The sequence below is a fragment of the Asparagus officinalis genome, chromosome 3 (genome assembly GCF_001876935.1).
Source record: "Asparagus officinalis chromosome 3, Aspof.V1, whole genome shotgun sequence".
In the NCBI taxonomy this organism is placed as follows: Eukaryota; Viridiplantae; Streptophyta; class Magnoliopsida; order Asparagales; family Asparagaceae; genus Asparagus; species Asparagus officinalis.
This window is the reverse complement of record NC_033796.1, coordinates 29,029,564-29,048,661: the sequence shown is the minus strand read 5'-3', so window position 1 is coordinate 29,048,661 and position 19,098 is coordinate 29,029,564. Positions and strand designations below refer to the sequence as shown.

Sequence of the window (19,098 nt, the reverse complement as noted above, 5' to 3'; positions counted from 1 at the left end):
CGAAGGTCTCGCCAGCCGCCCAAGCACAAAAAGCGCGCTGCCTTTAGCCGCCGCACCGTCAGGGCGAAGTCGCCGAGGGGAGGGTGGGAATGAGCAGGCTGAAGAAGCTGGGGAGGCTTGGTGCCGGCGTGCAGGAAGCTGCGGACACACTCTTGATGATGGATAGTATTGGGGGTGATGAAATCGAATTTTGGATTGGGAGGTTTTGGAAAATGAGAAAGGTATTCTATCATCCAGATCCCCCATTTCTATGATTTTCTTTGCTCTTTTTGAGATTTATTAAACTCCGGATGCTATATAATTCTTATAACTGGTGAGATGTTGTTTTTCTTCGCTTCTATTTATTATTTGGTTCCAGATTAGCATCATTTACCATATTAGATGCTACTTTATTGGGTGAGTTATGATAGTTTGTGTTTACTTTTTTGAGCTAAATTTAGGCTTTCTTTACAAATCAGTAATTGTTGCATGCTTTTCACTATAGTTTAATGGATTCATAGTGGAAAGGATTTATATGTGTTTTATTTTGTCGTTGTTAATTTATACTTAGTGTTGATGTGTTCTACATCAAGGTTGAGATGTTACGAGTATTTTTGTTGGCCGAGTCTTTTTGCGTAGTACCGATCAAGTCATCCATATTTGCATATTTACCCCAAAATTCATCCCTCCACTTGAACACTTACTAATAAGATAATAAATTCAAACATTTTTCTCTTTTCTCACATTGTTTGATTGCTAACCCTAATTAAAAAAGATTTTATTTTTTCCATCCTTGTTAGTTGCTTTTAATTCCTAGGGTTGTATTGCATATAATAGTAGGAATTCATCAAAGTGATTTGAGCATCTTGATTTGACACACACTTGAAAATATCTTAAGGGCAAAAATATCTTGAGGGCAAAACTATCTTGATTTGAGCATCTTAATTTTTTCATGTAATTTTTAGATCTAATTTTAATATATATAGGATGATAAGACGGGATGCGTTACAGCGTATAAGAAGTCACTTGGGAATGTTCAAAATTATCAGGTAATGTTATTGTATTATAGTTTGTTGTAGACTCTTAACTATTTTTTGAGCTTCATACATGACTATTTGTAATTTTTGTTGTTTCTTTTTTTACAAACTTAAGAAACTTTAACTACTCAACCAAATCTTTTACAAAGAATTCTAGACATACCCCGCTTTGACGATATGCAACTTTTACCTTAACCTCAATGTTGTGTATATGTGTATATTTAAAATGCTCACATATACAACTCTTCAAAGGAAACTAATAAAGCTCAATCAAAAGTCAAAACCTTTAAAAAATAGGAAACCAACAGTAATAGAGATTTTAGGCACAAAGTCTTCAACATTTTTTTATGAGGTTTATGTAAACCTCTATCATTCCATACTCAAATTCTCAAATTTAGTGACATTATTTGAACTACTGGGTCCACCCCTATTATCAACAAGTTCTGACAACTTATTAAACAAATTAGAGTCTTTATCATTGTCAAGTAAATACGAAGTTTCATTAGATATCATCTAAGCAATATACTGATAATGAATAATTCGTGCTGAATGAATGCCCTTGTTCACAAACTTCCTCCTACGCACTGCTTAACACCATTTATTTCATCAACTGAAGGAACATCACTCAACAATCGAAACCCATTTACCAACAACCTTTGTCTTGCAATCAACCTCCTTATGGTCTTTTTTTTCCAACAAGAGCAAAATTTAGGCACTCATTCAAACTCAATTTTCCTGTTAAAAAAATGTTTCCACTAGTATCCTTTACTTTAATTTGATCCTTTAGTTCTTTTCCCATCCACTTCAACGAGCACTTTAGCATAGGAAATTCAATCTCTTTTATCAGTTAACTCATATGAACAAAGAGGTTTCTCTAAGCTACCAATGATCATACGAACATTAGTGTCACTCCTAGATGTAAAGACAAATTAGGAAGTCTAATCCATAGAAGCACATAAGTTCTTGAACCTATAACAAAGTCTTCAATGTGAAGCTTTAAATTAAAGATTATCATTCCTCTTGACTAATCCTTGAAAAGTTATGCTGATATCACCTTCGATACATGTATTTGATCAAAATTTCATTAACCCTCATTAACATTTCTTTATCTATGTAGATTGATTTCCGAGTCATAGCCACGATGTCACCTTACTCACACACCTTAAGAAGCTTTTCTGCTATCAAGGTATGTGAGGAAGTTTGGCTAAACTTATATTTGATAAAATTTAATATCTCTCTCAAACTTTTATATGCCTTATGCATTTTATGCAGTCAAATGGAGCTATAATTTTACAGATAGGGTTTGAAGATATACATCGAAAGATTTTTATTGCTAATATCCATCTAACATCTACGAGCCCAGAAGCTCGAGGTTCACAGGTACTAATTAATATATGTGTTGTTTTGTATTGTTCTAAAAACATCACAAGGCTGGAATCCCCACACCTAATAGTAGAACATTTGGTTCTTACTGACCTGATATCACTATCTGCGAAGTAAAAGAACAGTTAGAATAGATGACGAAATAGGTTAATTAATATGAAATCTCCTCCAATTTTAAAAAAATATTAGGATTTGACATTATTTCTTTATCATATATCATTAAAATTTTAACTGTACTGTTAGCCACATGCTATCCCTTTTTCTTCCTGCACTCGATTATCGGAAGCTTCCTTGCACAAAGCTAGAGGTCTCTATCTATTTTCCATGTTTCCTACATCATCAAGATTGTAAACCCAATTAGTCTTTCCTTTATCTTTTCTCCTATGGGATTCAAACTAAGTCTTTCTAGTAGCACAATTTTACCTCCGCCAAGTCTTGGGTGTATGCTTTGTAGAAGCGACTTTTACAAGTGAGGACTCTAAACTTGGTTTCAGAGGCGGAGTTATGTGGTATGGGGTGATGTCAAGTGGCATCCGTCATAGATAAAAAATATTAAAGGAGCATATGTTGACTTATAACTGATTATCAAAGCTAGGCGACACCACAAAATCATATGTAGACTTATAACCTCTAATCAGTGCCCTGTGACTTTTGATGAGCTAAACCAAAAGTAAAATAACCTATAACCAATTAACTTAAATAGCCCAATTGACCCATATCAAAGTGCTATAACCATTTTTGGAAGGGCAAAAAATTGCATAAATGGCCTTATTGTGTTGGAAGGCTAAGAAGTCAAATAGTCCTCTCTCTGTCTCTTTCTTGTTCACTCTCTTCCTCAATGTAAAGAAATGAGGATAAAAACTATGAAAGAAGACAAAAAAAAAAGAAAAAGAAAAAAGACATATTATTATTTTTTCATTAATATGAGAGTAAAATTAGTAATGCCATCCTCATACATATTATGACACCATTGTTATGAATTCCTAGCTCTGCACACTACTAGTTTTATCTGTTCAGCTAACAAGGAGATAAATAAAGAAATAAAGTCATTTGATTCTTGATAAGCAAATTGGCTTTCACTTTTTGCCATAGAGAAAAGGAACAACATATTCAAATTAATCTCCGCGATTGACCATTGAGTCTTTGACCATGGCCATCCTCATACATATTATGACACCATTGTTATGAATTCCTAGCTCTGCACACTACTAGTTTTATCTGTTCAGCTAACAAGGAGATAAATAAAGAAATAAAGTCATTTGATTCTTGATAAGCAAATTGGCTTTCACTTTTTGCCATAGAGAAAAGGAACAACATATTCAAATTAATCTCCGCGATTGACCATTGAGTCTTTGACCATGTATCATTTCAGTTGAGGACCAACCGGTTTATATTTGAATCTGAGAATTGAGAATTCTTAGGCTTTCTTGGCCAATGACGTGTACAAGATAACCTATCTTGAGTTTGCTAAACCATTACCATTTTGTAATGGTATATCGATTATTATGCCCAGTGTTCCAAAGGCAAACTGATGGGCATGTGACTCAGCCGGTAGTATATGTATAAGAATTAGCAAACATCCATATACATTTACTTGGAATAAATCAGTGTATACTACACAGGTAGGATCACTTAAAGAACCAGAAATAAAGGCATCCAATATGAGCGTGGAAGAAGAAATAGAAATGTAGATACATCTCAAGTGCAAATACTTGTACATAGTCCCCTAAGTTACCCTGACACTTTGTCTGGGCTCTTGTATCCATGCCTGACATCGACACTCATTAGCCTTAGACACTCCTTAAATATGCATGTGTACTCAATTATATAATGCATGTTTTAGTTTAAACTATCTGTCATACACTTCTTACACATATAGCTCACTCTTCACGTCTACTTCCCACAATTTACAAGATAAGGGTGGGGTTCATATCAGCTCGCACCCAGTCCAAAAGAATGATTTTAAAGTCTCATTTAGACATCAAGTTAAAAAAATGATCGTTTTTCTAATATTAATCTATTTACTAAATGAAACATAAAAATATTAGAGAAATTTTTTCGTAACATGCAAATGAAAGCCATAATCAACCTCATGAAATTTATTAACTTCAATATGTAGATTTGTGGTCGTGTCCTCTTTTTCTACCTTTTCAAATTGTCACATCTTGTATTGGCGGTCACATCTGCTCCTATCACTATTCCCTTGTAATATAGATAGTCTCAAATGGCATAGTGGCCTCAAATACTATATTGTCTGAAATGGAAATAAGGGTATTTGCAACCTAGTCCTTGAGGATGATAAAGATAGTAGTGTTAACTAACGATCCTTCTTTTATCATCTTCTTATAAGGAAAAGATGGAATAGAATGTTTGGTATGTGAGACTCCCTGCAATAAGTGTCATGCCGTGTCCCAAATATATAGGTGAGGTCAAGCATGCTGCAAGTCGGCTGACGCATTGTATTGACATTATCATATATTGATAGGTAGGCGTCCACCTCTATCTACCGATACTAGGCTATGTTTCAATGTAAATTGGCTAGTCAAGCTAGAAGTGTACATAAGGTTATTTACATGGTTATGTTATTAATCAAATACGTAAGATTTGATTGAAAATGCTTTAAACAAAACAGTTGTCTTTTTGAGATTAATCTCCTCTTGTTTCTAGCTCTTGCCTTTATATATCCTAGGGTTTTGGACTATTATAATTAAGCGTTTAAGGCCAACACGTGAGTATTTATAGCAATAAGGTTAAACAAATTCGGGTTATACCTGTTATGGATCATTTAAGGGGTCGAACTTTGAAAGTGCTGAAAATTTCATCAAAAATCACGACTTCAAACTTAAATACTTTTGTAATGAATTTTAGGTCAAAAGAGAGAGAGATTTTGAAATCCAAACAAAAACCAAAGAATCAAGTTAATCAGTAACTCAGCGGTAGAAAATGAGTGTTGCATGATATGTGCGATCCAGATGCAAAGGTACTCGATATGGGACTCACATTCGTCCACATAAGAGGCGCCCTTTTTGATGCCATGTTTCTTGGCAAAATGAAAGAACTCCCTAGTAGTGAACTCGCCTTTGTTGTCCGTGTGCAACCTTTTGAGTTTCCTTATAAAAACACCTTTGACGATCTTTTGAATTCTTGAAATTTTGTAGACTTTTTAATTACGATCCTTACAGTATTCCATGCACTAAATGATCATGCCTGTTCAGTTAACTAAAGATGGTAATGTTAGAAACCCAAAAGGCACCTAAGCATTGTCACTGATACTATTCTAATTTTGAAATAATTAGATATTCTTTCTGTGCCGAGAGCTCAAACAGTTGGAAGGATAATGGTTTTTTGAAAGAAGAAGATTGGCTAATTATTTGTGGAGACTTCAATTCAGTTCTAGAAAGGTAATTTTACTTTCAACTTTGTAAATAGTGTAAATGTGCTCATATAAATTAAATATATATTTTTTCCTTAGTTCAATATATAAGGCCATTACTACAAAACTTCTACATCGCATTGTTGATCTCTTCGATCTTCTTTGTCGCTCCAAACTTGGTTTCGGAGGCGGAATTATGTGGTATGGGGTGATGTCAAGTGGCACCGTCATAGATAAAAAATATTAAAGGAGCATATGTTGACTTATAACTGATTATCAAAGCTAGGTGACACCACAAAATAATATGTAGACTTATAACCTCTAATCATTGCCCATTGACTTTTGATGAGCTAAACGAAAGAAAGTAAAATAACCTAGAACCAGTTAACTTAAGTAGCACAATTGACCACATATCAAAGTGCTATAACCATTTTTGGAAGGGCAAAAAATTGCATAAATGGCCTTATTGTGTTGGAAGGCTGAGAAATCAAATAGTTCTCTCTCTGTCTCCTTCTTGTTCACTCTCTTCCTCAAAGTAAAGAAATGAGGATAAAAACTATGAAAGAAGACGAAAAAAGAAAAAGAAAAAAAGACAGATATTTTTTTTTCCATTAATATGAGAGTAAAATTAGTAATGTCATCCTTATACATATTATGACACCATTGTTATGAATTCCTAGCTCTGCACACTACTAGTTTTTATCTGTTCAGCTAACAAGGAGATAAATAAAGAAATAAGGTCATTTGATTCTTGACAAGCAAATTGGCTTTCACTTTTTGCCATAGAGAAAAGGAACAACATATTCAAATTAATCTCCGCGATTGACCATTGAGTCTTTGACCATGTATCATTTCAGTTGACGACCAACCGGTTTATATTTGAATCTAAGAATTGAGAATTCTTAGGCTTTCTTGGCCAATGACGTGTACAAGATAACATATCTTGAGTTTGCTAAACCATTTTGTAATGGTATATCGATTATCATACCCAATGTTCCAAAAGCAAACTGATGGGCATGTGACTCAGCCGGTAGTATATGTATAAGAATTAGCAAACATCTATATACATTTACTTGGAATAAATCAGTGTATACTACACATGTAGGATCACTTAAAGAACCAGAAATAAAGGCATCCAATATGAGCGTGGAAGAAGAAATAGAAATGTAGATACATCTCAAGTGCAAATACTTGTACATAGTCCCCTAAGTTACCCTGACACTTTGTCTGGGCTCTTGTATCCATGCCTGACATCGACACTCATTAGCCTTAGACACTCCTTAAATATGCATGTGTACTCAATTATATAATGCATGTTTAGTTTAAAATATCTGTCATACACTTCTTACACATATAGCTCACTCTTCACGTCTACTTCCCACAATTCACAAGATAAGGGTGGGGTTTGTATCAGCTCGCACCCAGTCCAAAAGAATGATTTTAAAGGCTCATTTAGACATCAAGTTAAAAAAATGATCGTTTTTCTAATTTTAATCTATTTAGTAAATGAAACATAAAAATATTAGAGAAATTTTTTCGTAACATGCAAATGAAAGCCAAAATCAACCTCATGAAATTTATTAACTTCAATATGTAGATTTGTGGTCGTGTCCTCTTTTTCTACCTTTTCAAATTGTCGCATCTTGTATTGGCGGCCACATCTGCTCCTATAACTATTCCCTTGTAACATAGATAGTCTCAAATGGCATAGTGGCCTCAAATACTATATTGTCTGAAATGGAAATAAGGGTATTTAACCATATCCCACACGCCAGGATATAATAGCCAAATGGAAAGGTTGATAGGTAGATAGTGGGTACTTCCACATACTATCTCCGTGGATAGCCTGCAGTAGGAGATCCCTCATGTCCCTCCTGCTAGGTGTCACCAACATATGTAGACTGCAAGTACTTCACCGTACTATCTCTGTAGATAGCCTGCAAAAGAGAGATACTTACGTCCCTCCTGGTAGGTGTCACCAAAGTGTGGTTCTAGACGTAGTTCCGAAAAAAATAGGCCAGTCTAAAAACTGTCTATCAAGCATGTAAAATGAAGATGGGCGTGCACAATATAATGTGTATCAATGTCAATGATACATCATCGTGAAATCTCCAATGAATCAAATAAGGCATATAAAGTACATTGATGAAATCATGCATACAGAAGCTATGTGAAATCATCATGTTAACCTTACTAGCAATAGAGAAAAAAACAATAAAGATATAATCTCGAAATTAATAAATATGTAAAAGCTATATTGCAACCTAGTCCTTGAGGATGATAAAGATAGTAGTGTTATCCTTCTTTTATCATCTTCTCATAAGGAAAAGATGGAATAGAATGTTTGGTATGTGAGACTCCCTGCAATAAGTGTCATGCCCTGTGTCCCAAATATATAGGTGAGGTCGAGCATGCTGCAAGTCGGCTGACGCATTCTATTGATATTATCATATAATGATAGGTAGGCGTCCACCTCTATCTACCGATACTAGGCTATGTTTCAATGTAAATTGGCTAGTCAAGCTAGAAGTGTACATAAGGTTATTTACATGGTTATGCTATTAATCAAATACGTAAGATTTGATTGAAAATGCTTTAAAAAAAACAGTTGTCTTTCTGAGATTAATCTCCTCTTGCTTCTAGCTCTTGCCTTTATCCTAGGGGTTTGGACTATTATAATTAAGGGTTTAAGGCCAACACGTGGGTATTTATAGCAATAAGGTTAAGCAAATTCGAGTTAGACTTGTTATGGATCAGTTAAGGGGTCGTACTTGGAAAGTGCTGAAAATTTCGTCAAAAATCATGACTTTAAACTTAAATACTTTTGTAATGAATTTTAGGTCAAAAGAAAGATGGATTTTGAAATCCAAACAAAAACCAAGGAATCAAGTTAATCAGTAACTCAACGGTAGAAAATGAGTGCTGCATGATATGCGATCCACATGCAAAGGTACTCGATATGGGACTCACATCCGTCCACATAAGAGGCGCCCTTTTTGATGCCAGTTTCTTGGCAAAATGAAAGACCTCCCTAGTAGTGAACTCGCCTTTGTTGTCCGTGTGCAACCTTTTGAGTTTCCTTATAAAAACTCCTTTGACGATCTTTTGAATTCTTGAAATTTAGAGAAGACTTTTTAATTATGATCCTTACAGTATTCAATGCACTAAATGATCATGACTGTTCAGTTAACTAAAGATGGTAATGTTAGAAACCCAAAAAGCACCTAAGCATTGTCACTGATACTATTCTAACTTTGAAATTATTAGATATTCTTTCTGTGCCAAGAGCTCAAACAGTTGAAGGATAATGGTTTTTTGAAAGAAGAAGATGGGCTAATTATTTGTGGAGACTTCAATTCAGTTCCAGAGAGGTAATTTTACTTTTAACTTTGTAAATAGTGTAAATGTGCTCATATAAATTAAATATATTTTGTTTCCTCAGTTCAATATATAAGGCCATGACTACAAAACTTCTACATCTCACTGGAGACTTACATGAGCTCCAAAAGGTGTTCAACAACTTGCAGTATCTTGATTTATCTTTCCTGGCTCTTCCTGACATGGTATTATGTCTCTTTGAAATAGAAAATGTTAGGATATGCTTTTATTACTTTTTCAAATACACATTAGAATCATAATATCTAACTTAGTTATTTCATAATTTTCTAGCGCTCAGCGTATGCTACTGCTTATGAATCCAATTATCCACTTTTTCATTCCTCAATGAGATGAATGTTCTCCTCAACCAAAGAGCCAAAGTTCACGAAATATAATGCGGACGGAAGTGCATCCTACACGTATGACTACATTTTTACTCGGGTATGTATTTAAAATTTCTACTGTATCTCCTTCCTAAGCTCTTGTGATAAATATAAGTTTTATATATTATGCAGTTTATGCCTTGGAAGTTGCTTCAGTGCTAACATTGGTGGGAAACCCCGACATACCATCGCCGCGTGTGCCTTCAGATCACTATGAGTTAGCCGCTTCTTTTGAAGTTAAAACCTAATTAGGTCAGACACAATCTGATACCATTAATCTTGTCTTATTTATGCTTTCATCACTAACAATGTTAAGATGACATGTCAAGTGCTCCTCATGGAACTGACAATGGAATTTTTTTGCCTCTAGTCACTAATATTATATTTAAACATGCTCGCATTACTTTGTCATTAATGAAATTACAAAGTCAGTATACACGCCTACTTAAGCTGAGTGCCAATGCCCTCCAATTGCATCGGTGGATGCTTTGGCACTTAGGCAACTGCTTTTAAGCCATTTCTCTATATTTATATATTCCATTCAAACAACCTTTGAAAAGCAAAATGTCACCACTTTGTAGATGACTATCATTTATGTGATTTAGTTCCATGTTAGCCGCATTTGTTTTTCTTTATAATCATGAAATGATTCTCTAATCATAAGACTATATGTTCTTTCTACTCCTGTTCGGCTATTTAATGTATAAGAGGCAGCTTAGATATAAACACTGTACTCATGACAGTCAATGCTGGGCAATTATTTAACAACGAAAACTTCCAAGAATCTCAGATATTCTGTGTTATTAGGTGTATACTCTGAGTGTCAGTAGGTCTACTCTCCTGTTCGCCGCCTCAAAAAAAAATTTAAACGATTTTACGAGCCAAAAAATTTCAGGTGGTCTATTTGTAAAAAAATAAAACCTCAGGAGGTCTATCCACAATTGGGTGATACTACCGGTGGTCTGCTCGCAATTAAGGCTTACCGGTGGTCTGCTTGCAATTAAGGCTTTCTTATTCTCTTCTGTGTTTTCACCTTTGTGTAGGGCCTCTCCGTTGTTGATGCAACAGGCTATATGGTCTCAGAAAAAAGAAATTTGTTTTGCATCTTTTTCTTTATTAAAGGAATTTGTTCTGCATCTATATAGTTCTCTTTATTCCTAAAAATATATGCCTGAAAAATTCTAGGCTGGCGATAGTCGTCAATTATATAGTTCACACCTCTTAAAAATTGAAATGAAGTTGCAACTAATAGAACTGAGATCTTTTGGTTTTCTCATAAGGACTATGTTTATTGCCACATGTTTTATCCTGATGTGATATATTTTAGAAGGTTGTAATCTTTTATAAAATGAGCAAGAATGATGAAAATTTTATGAAACACATACTATGAGTAAGCCTAATGAGAAGAATTAAATAAGAAAAGGCCATGTGAAAAAGACATTCAGGGCCGGAAGTAGGGTAAAGAGATATTTCATATTGCAATTACAGTATCCCTTGAACTTCTGTACTATGTCAGTCAATCACTCTGCCCAAAGATCAGGACTTGCATGCCAACAATGTATATGCAATCTTAACATTTAACTCTCCTTTAACCATGTACAAATGCATCTACCACAAAGATATTTTGCTTGAACTTTTCTACAAATCAGGTAAATAAATTACTATTTGAATTGTCAAATTCTGAATTATGAGATTCGAACCCAGGAACACTCAAAATTCTGACACCAAATAAATTAAGGGTAAATTATAAGAAATTATCCTAACGTTTGCTAAAGTTGCACGAAAATACCCTAATGTTCATGTCTGTACAAATAAATACCTGAAACTTCTCAAAAGTATTACGTTGATACCCTCTGTTATTTGATCGTTGGAATATACTGGGAATATTCTCTTTTGGTTGCCACATGTTGCTATGGTTATATTTCTATCCCTAAAGTTCATCAAATTCACATCTTCTACCATCTTTCTGTGCCAACCTATTTTTTGGGTAACTTGAGCCCAAATCGATTTCTCTCATCGTTTCTTTCTAATCTCATGGTAGCCAAACATGAAGTCGAGTTCAAATCCTCTATGCTCTCAGCTATGGCCCGTATTCAAACATATTTGTAAACAAATCAAAAACCTTGGTCTCCAAGCACTGTGTAAAGAATTCAAAAAAAAATTCACCAAACACCAAAATTTAAGATTCGTTTTAGCAACAAGCAGCATCACCAAGCACCACAACCTCATTTATGGCCTGTTTGGGAACCATGGTTTCATTTCAAATACAATATTTGGCCTAATTGTATTGTTTGGGTCCAAAAGAATTTGAATTCTGGATATTGGCCGAGATCCAGTAACATTTTAATAGTGTACTGGGCTCATAAATCTAAATCCCAACTTACAGCCCGTCATTTGCAATTCCATCTACCCCTTGCTCTCGCGATCTCTCACGTCGCCACTTCCGCTCTCGCGATCTCTCACCTTCCCCACTTTTGCTCTAAACTAGCGGTGATGACGACGACGAAGAGGAGGAGATCCCGTCTCAACACCGGCGGCGGCGGCGACGACGACGAGCTTCACCTGCAAGCCCTAATTTCACCTCCGGCGACGACGACGACGATCATTGAAAACAGTGAGAAATTCTCGATCATCTTTATCTTTTGTGGATCACGCGAAATTTTTGAACTTGAATTTAGGATAAGGTCAATTGATTGGGGTTATATGAAGCTTCACCAGCAAGCCCTAATTTCACCTCCGGCGACGATGGCGATCATCGAAAACGGTGAGAACTTCCTGATCCTCTTATCTTTTGTGGATCACGTGAAATTTTTGGACTTGAATTTATGATCTGTTTGGGAACCATGATTTCATTTCAAATACAGTATTTGGCTCAATTGTATTGTTTGGGTCCAAAAGAAATTGAATTCTTGATATTGGTCCAAATCCAGTAACATTTTAATAGTGTATTGGGCCCATAAATCTAAATCTCAACTTACATCCCGTCATTTGCAATTCCATCTCCCCCTTGCTCTCGCGATCTCTCACCTCCCTACTTCCGTTCTCGCGATCTCTCACCCTCCCTACTTCTGCTCTTAACTAGTGGTGGCGACGACGATGAGGAGATCCAGTCTCAACGCCGGCGGTGGCGACGACGGCGACGACGACGAGCTTCACCTGCAAGCCCTAATTTCACCTCCGGCGACGACGACGACGATCATTGAAAACAGTGAGAAATTCTCGATCATCTTTATCTTTTGTGGATCACGCGAAATTTTTGAACTTGAATTTAGGATAAGGTCAATTGATTGGGGTTATATGATTTCTAGGTCTTCTATTGTTGTCTTGTGTTGATTTCATTTGGGATTTAGCTGTATAATTGGGTTATTGAGCAGCCAGAGTTTTGAAAATTTAGGGGAAATAGGTCAATTTCAGATTTCGGTTGATTTAGAAGAATTGCATGTTGAAAAAAAAATGGAATTTCACCCTTGTGCATTAAATTCCTAGCAGTTGTAAAGAACGCAAATGTTACTTATTTCTGACATTGGTATAGTTGTTTCTACTGCAATTGGGGATGAAATTGGTAGGAAGGTGATCTCACCTAGTTTTTTTGTTGGTAGCTCTTGTTTGGGCTAAGGAATCAAGGGTTTAGCGTGGGTGATTTTGGTACTTTATATATAGCTATATACACATTGAAGAATTCAGATGTGAAATTTCGAATAAGCTTAACACACTGTTGCATAGAACTCATGTGATTGAATTTGAGTTATAGAATCCTTACTTTTTGTTTCATATTATTATCTTTAGTATTTGATAATTTTCGTTTAGTAATTCTAAATTTGTTATTCTTTTCCTTTACATTTACTCCATGTTACATGATCTGATTCTATCTGTTAGATAAGTATAGTTTTACACATTAAATTTTGATGATGAAACAGTTTAAGAGAAAATGTCAGACCAACAAAGTTTACATGGTCAAAGGAAACATGCTAGGGAAGAAGTAGGTGAAGATGATGGAAAAAGAACCTAGTTATCATAATTGTGACTTTCATAATAATGATAGTTGGAGCATATCGTCACAGAAGGTCTAGCATCAAGGAGATAACATGGAGTGAAGATGTACGTGCTCGTAAAAGAGCTCGGATGGACACATTAATGAATGATACAATATGTCGGGAGTAACTACGTCTTAATAGGCGTTGTTTTGAGAAGCTGCGTGTCATTTTACGATCTAATGGGGGATTGGTGACTTCTAGGAATGTCACGGTGAGAGAAGCTGTGGCATTTTTCCTGCATGTTATTTCTCATAACTTGAAGAATCGAACTGTTAGGGCAATCTTTTTTCGTTTCGGAGAAACTATAAGCCGACAATTTCATACGGTGCGCCGAGCGGTTATGAATATCGGGAAGTATTATATCAAACAAGTAGAATCCCCCACTCGTTATGCGGGAGATAACAAATGGAAATGGTTTGAGGTAATAATAATTTATTTTTTGGATATATAGATTCGTTCGTGCAAATATGTAATCTATATGATGTTATGGAGTTGATTGTTAGGGTGTACTTGGAGCACTTGATGGGACACACATTCAAATGACCGTCCCTCTTGAGGATCGACCTAGATATCGAGATAGAAAGGGTGATATCAGCACAAATGTTCTTGCCGTGTCGAATCCCAATCTCCAATTTACTTATGTTTTACCTGGTTGGGAAGGATCCGCATCTGATCCTCGCATCCTTCGTGATGCTTTGCAGAGGACTAATGGTTTAAAGGTACCAACAAGTAAAGACATTAGCTTGGTGTTTATAGACTTTCCTTTTTTATTTAGTTTTTTCATGTTTAAGCTTAAATGTTTATATTGATGTTGTTGTAGATAAGTATTATCTTGTGGATTTGGGGTTCACCAATAGTCGAGGTTTCTTAGCTCCATATAGAGGCACTCAGTACCATTTGAATTTGTGGCGAGGGAATACTTCAACAAATTATAAGGAGCTCTTCAATTTGCGACATTCATCTGCTCGAAATACTATTGAAAGAGCATTTGGAGTGTTAAAGAAACGATGGGTCATACTTAGAACAACAAACTTCTTTGACAAAAAGACTCAAGTTAGGATTATATAAATGCTTGTTTTATTCTTCACAATTTCGTAAGAGAAGAAAATATGGAAGAGAATGATTTGTTGTGTGAGGTGGACGAAGAGCTTGAAAATACAAATACATTTGACAGCGACAATGAGCTTGATGTTGATTACATTACAAGTGCTCGAGCAACAGATGTATGAAGTTTGTTCAGAGATGATATTGCTTTGGAGATGTTCAATGAATATCAAGCTCGGAGAGTTCGTGCATCATAATGATTTAATATTATGAAATTGTTATCTATGAAATTCAAGTTTTTCTTTATAATTCAAGTATGCATCATTCGTGTATGTGTTCAATATTGCAAAGTTTGCTCGTGTGCTATTGATTTGTTATATTATCTTCTTTTTGGCCTGTTTAATAATGTTTCTCTGACTTTATATAGGGTTTCTACTAATATGATTTTCTTCTTTTTAAGGTAATGATTAGAAAAGGTAAAGAGACTTTGCCTCCTACACAAGGAGGTAGGAAAAGGAGCTATCTTACTTGGAATTCACAAATGGACATGATACTGACGACCGTGTTTTACAAGCAACTAAACCAAGGCAATAAAGGTGGAGGGGGATTGGAAGCCTCAAGCTTATCAAGCTGTTGTTGATGAGTTAAAATCCAAATTGGGTTTGTCTATCACAGTGGATCATGTAAGGAATATGGTAAAACTTTGGAAGAAACACTATGCCATCATCACTGAAATACGGACAAAAACCAAGTTCAGATAGGACGATGATAAGAAAATGGTAGTAATTACCATTGAGGACTTGGTAGATTGGACCAAGTATTGTGAGGTATGTTGAATATTTACAACACATGTTCATAAATCTTTGTCTTAACTATGTATTTGTTTGATTTTGTCCATAATTATGTTTTTATCTGCATTTGTTTTTATCTTTACCCATGGGTACTTACTATGAACTACATAAATATATTTGCCTTACTATGTATTAGCAAATAAAGTCTAGCTTAGATTGCACTTGATGTTTAGTTGATTCTTCTTGATGATCTTAGGATGTTCGTTGGAAGTAATAAGTACATGAGGCTTTTCCACAACAAAACACTTACTGGACTTGTAAAAATTCTCTTCTTTAAAGAATGTGGGTTAATATATTCATACGAAACAAGTTCTGGTGCACCAACACCAACTTCATTCTTTCTGGAAAAAGCTCGAAGTGATGTGTACTTTCAGTTCCGTAAATCTTAGCAATGGTTGAAGGAGGGAAAGTAAGAGGAAACACGTTTACAATTTTACATGTACATATCAGTGGTTGAAGTTGAACCAAATGGTCCCAATTGGCTGCACTATAGCATAATGCATATAGGACTAATTAAAATCAATGCATGTAACTTTCCTAATTTCAATCAAATCAGTTAGGCGGACTGAGCACCTCAGTGACTGCGGCTAGGTGGCTATAGAGGAGGAGGCTAGCTAGTTAAAAGGAATGTGTATGTAACAAACAACATCAGGTGACGTGGATAGCATCATATAAAGTCCATGCTTCCTCAATGCTCAATTGGTCAGATCCACACATTATACTTGTTGATGATTGCATTGCCAAGCTATAGGATCAAATTATTCTTGTTTATCCTTACATTATACTTGCAAGTGAGCCTGCAGATTATGTTATTCATTGATGATATATAAAGCCGTGTTACTAGATTGTCTCACTATGTTTTTGTATTTTCTCATTCTTGCATAGGTAAATTCAGATGCCAAGGTATATCAAAACAAATCTATTGAGAACTGGGATGATATATGTATGTTAGTGGGCACCGATAGAGCAACTGGCAAGGGTGCATGGCAAATTGATGATTCTATTGCAACTATGGATATGGAAGATGCGAATGAAGGGGAGATCTCTAGCAGAGAGGTTTCAAAATCTTCAACTAATAAATCCAATAAGAAGCTCAAGAGAGACCCTTTAGCTAGTGCAGTAAGGGGGGGTTAGTCACCTATAACTTAAAATTGGAACTGGGATAATCTGTGGGATAAATTTTTAAGGTGTTAGTCACATAGAACTATAACTAGAACAAAATTTTATAGTGTTAGTCAAGTAGAACTCTAACAGAACTAGAATTGGGATAATGATATTATGATACAAAATTATCCTAATTTTTTATTTTTCTATACAAAAATGAGAGTTCTAGTCTCACAAATTATTCCAAGTTTTAGTTTGGAACTAGATGGTAAAAAACTAGAACTCATATTTATATTGTTATTTTTTATTTTTTATATTTATTTTTTTCTTTACTTCTTTCCTATTATGGTTATCACCATTATTAGATCATTATTATAATAATAACTGTCAATATCTTATAGTCTAACCAAAAGTTATTTAATAGTGAAGAACATTTTTGTAAGCAATTATCAATCAATAATAGTAAGTTTAAAATACATAAATAGTATTTATATCTTCAAAATGCATAAATATATATTTCATGATTATAAAAATTTATCCCACGTTATTTTATCAAAATATCCCGCTTCACAAAATTGTTTCTATTTATCCCACTGTAATATCCCACTAGCAAAAAATTTATTTCACTTTAACAATTATCCCATTTTGTATGAAAATGGCCCAATTGACTAACACCTTCTAAGTGATGTTGGTGAGATGCTTAAGGAGTATCTAGTGAGTACGAACCCATCAAAAGCTGATTGCGAGGAGATTTATGCCGAGGTATCTAAAATGAGGGGTATTCCTCCACATCAATTTTTAAGGGCGGTTAAGTGATTCATTGGTGGTTCTGCACATGATTTCCGAATGTTGAAGTTACTTCCAGACAATCAAAAGTTAATTGGATTATGTTATGTCTTGAAAACTCAGACTAAGGTAAAAAATAACTTATTAACTTTTTCATTTGCATTTAAGCTCTTGTTTGGTAGTTTTAGTTGGTGCATATCAAATATTTAAACAATATGAAGGGTTAATTGCACATAGACCCCTTATAGTAGCACACTTCATGTTTTTTCTTATTCCATTTTAACTATCTTCCCTTCAGTCATCAAATGTTTAATCACTAAAATTATTAGATCTAAACTAATCCACCACTATGGGAAAAAATCATTCCTACTTTATCCTTTTACGCTGTGGATCTGTTTTAATTTGGGTATTGCATAGCTTGTGCCCATCAATAAAATAGCATGATGTGTTACTTATAGGTTTTCCTTGCTTATGGTGATAAACTGTCTGTTAGCAATCATGTATATTGGTAAAACTTCAAACTGTGGTTGTCTTGTTTGCCTAAACTTTCACTGAGCTTTTTTGTATTCTATATCTTCTCTACTGTTGACAACATTGAGTGGCTGCTGGAACTAATGCAAGTGGCTATTACCTTATTTGTTTGTGAAGAATCAAAAGTTCATTATTATTTGTCTTTTAACTTTTATAAATGTGCAGGAATTATGGAGATGCGGTGCTGCTGAACATTCAGAAACTAAAAGCCTGGAATAGTCATCAACATTCACATGTTTCATGACATTGACGACAGTTTCATTGAAATGTTGAATGTTACTGAAATGGCTAAGTTGATGTGTTGGATATTTGTAAACTTTGAACTACTATGGCCTTCTATTATCTTGTTTCCAGCACTTATACGCATGTTAAGTTTATTTTAGACATCTTGTTTATGCTAGTTATGAAGCGGTCATATACTCAGCTAGAGTTCAGTTAGTATTATCCAGTGCTATTTCTTCGATCTCAATGGAAAAACCTACATTATCAAGTGCGTAGAAATGCATGTTATACTGATCTACTTGGCGGTACTTTGTGATACTTGCAAATTCTAGTTTAGCATATGTTCCCTTCAGCCATAAAAGTTTCTACAATAATTCTTAAGATATGTTATACTGCTCTACTATTTGAGACATTAATTCCAACAATTTCGATGCAAACCTTATATAATTTGAGTATCTTATTTTTAAATTATCTTCGAGCTACAAACTTAGTTCATAAATTAGAATTTAACTAGTTAGCAAACATCTCAATTGAAATTTTTAAGTTTAAAGTTGTAAAGTTTGTCAAACATGAATATTTTAAATTGAATTCTAGAATTCAAATTTGGATGTTTCCCAAACGAATGAATTAAATTTAAAATTGATTTTAAATTTTATAATTCAATTCTGGGATTTGAAATTAAATCCTTGAATCCAAACGCAACATTAGAGAATTCAATCATTCTATTAAAAAAAGCATATGCCAAAAAAAAAATCATTTCAGATTTCACCAGACACCAAAATTTTGATTTGTTTTAGGGCTTGTTTGGTTGGTTTCCTAAATACAAAGAAAAGGAAATCGGTATAAGGAAATTAATAAAATAATATTTTTATCCATTTCTATCATTAAAACTTACCCACAACATCTAATAAAATAATATTTTTATCCATTTCTATCATTAAAACTCACCCACAACATCCAATAAAATATTATTTTTATCCCCTAACTCATCTT

General features: G+C 34.6%; 1 protein-coding gene across 1 annotated transcript; it reads left to right on the top strand.

Annotated features, from left to right (window-relative positions):
- Nucleotides 90-18,352, top strand: LOC109834854. Its single transcript, XM_020402869.1, has 11 exons — nt 90-221; nt 966-1,028; nt 2,134-2,202; nt 2,289-2,396; nt 9,040-9,143; nt 9,215-9,335; nt 9,442-9,591; nt 9,666-9,785; nt 15,072-15,438; nt 16,348-16,518; nt 18,049-18,352. Exons 1-7 carry the CDS (start codon nt 90-92, stop codon nt 9,502-9,504), a joined length of 660 nt encoding a protein of 219 aa, XP_020258458.1. The 3' UTR covers nt 9,505-9,591; nt 9,666-9,785; nt 15,072-15,438; nt 16,348-16,518; nt 18,049-18,352.

Coding starts and splice junctions, on each gene's coding strand:
- LOC109834854 (XM_020402869.1), top strand. CDS start 90: ATGAGCAGGCTGAAGAAGCTGGGGAGGCTTGGTGCCGGCGTGCAGGAA. Junction 2,203..2,288: donor GAAGCTTTTCTGCTATCAAG/GTATGTGAGGAA, acceptor CATTTTATGCAG/TCAAATGGAGCTATAATTTT. Junction 9,336..9,441: donor TCCTGGCTCTTCCTGACATG/GTATTATGTCTC, acceptor ATAATTTTCTAG/CGCTCAGCGTATGCTACTGC.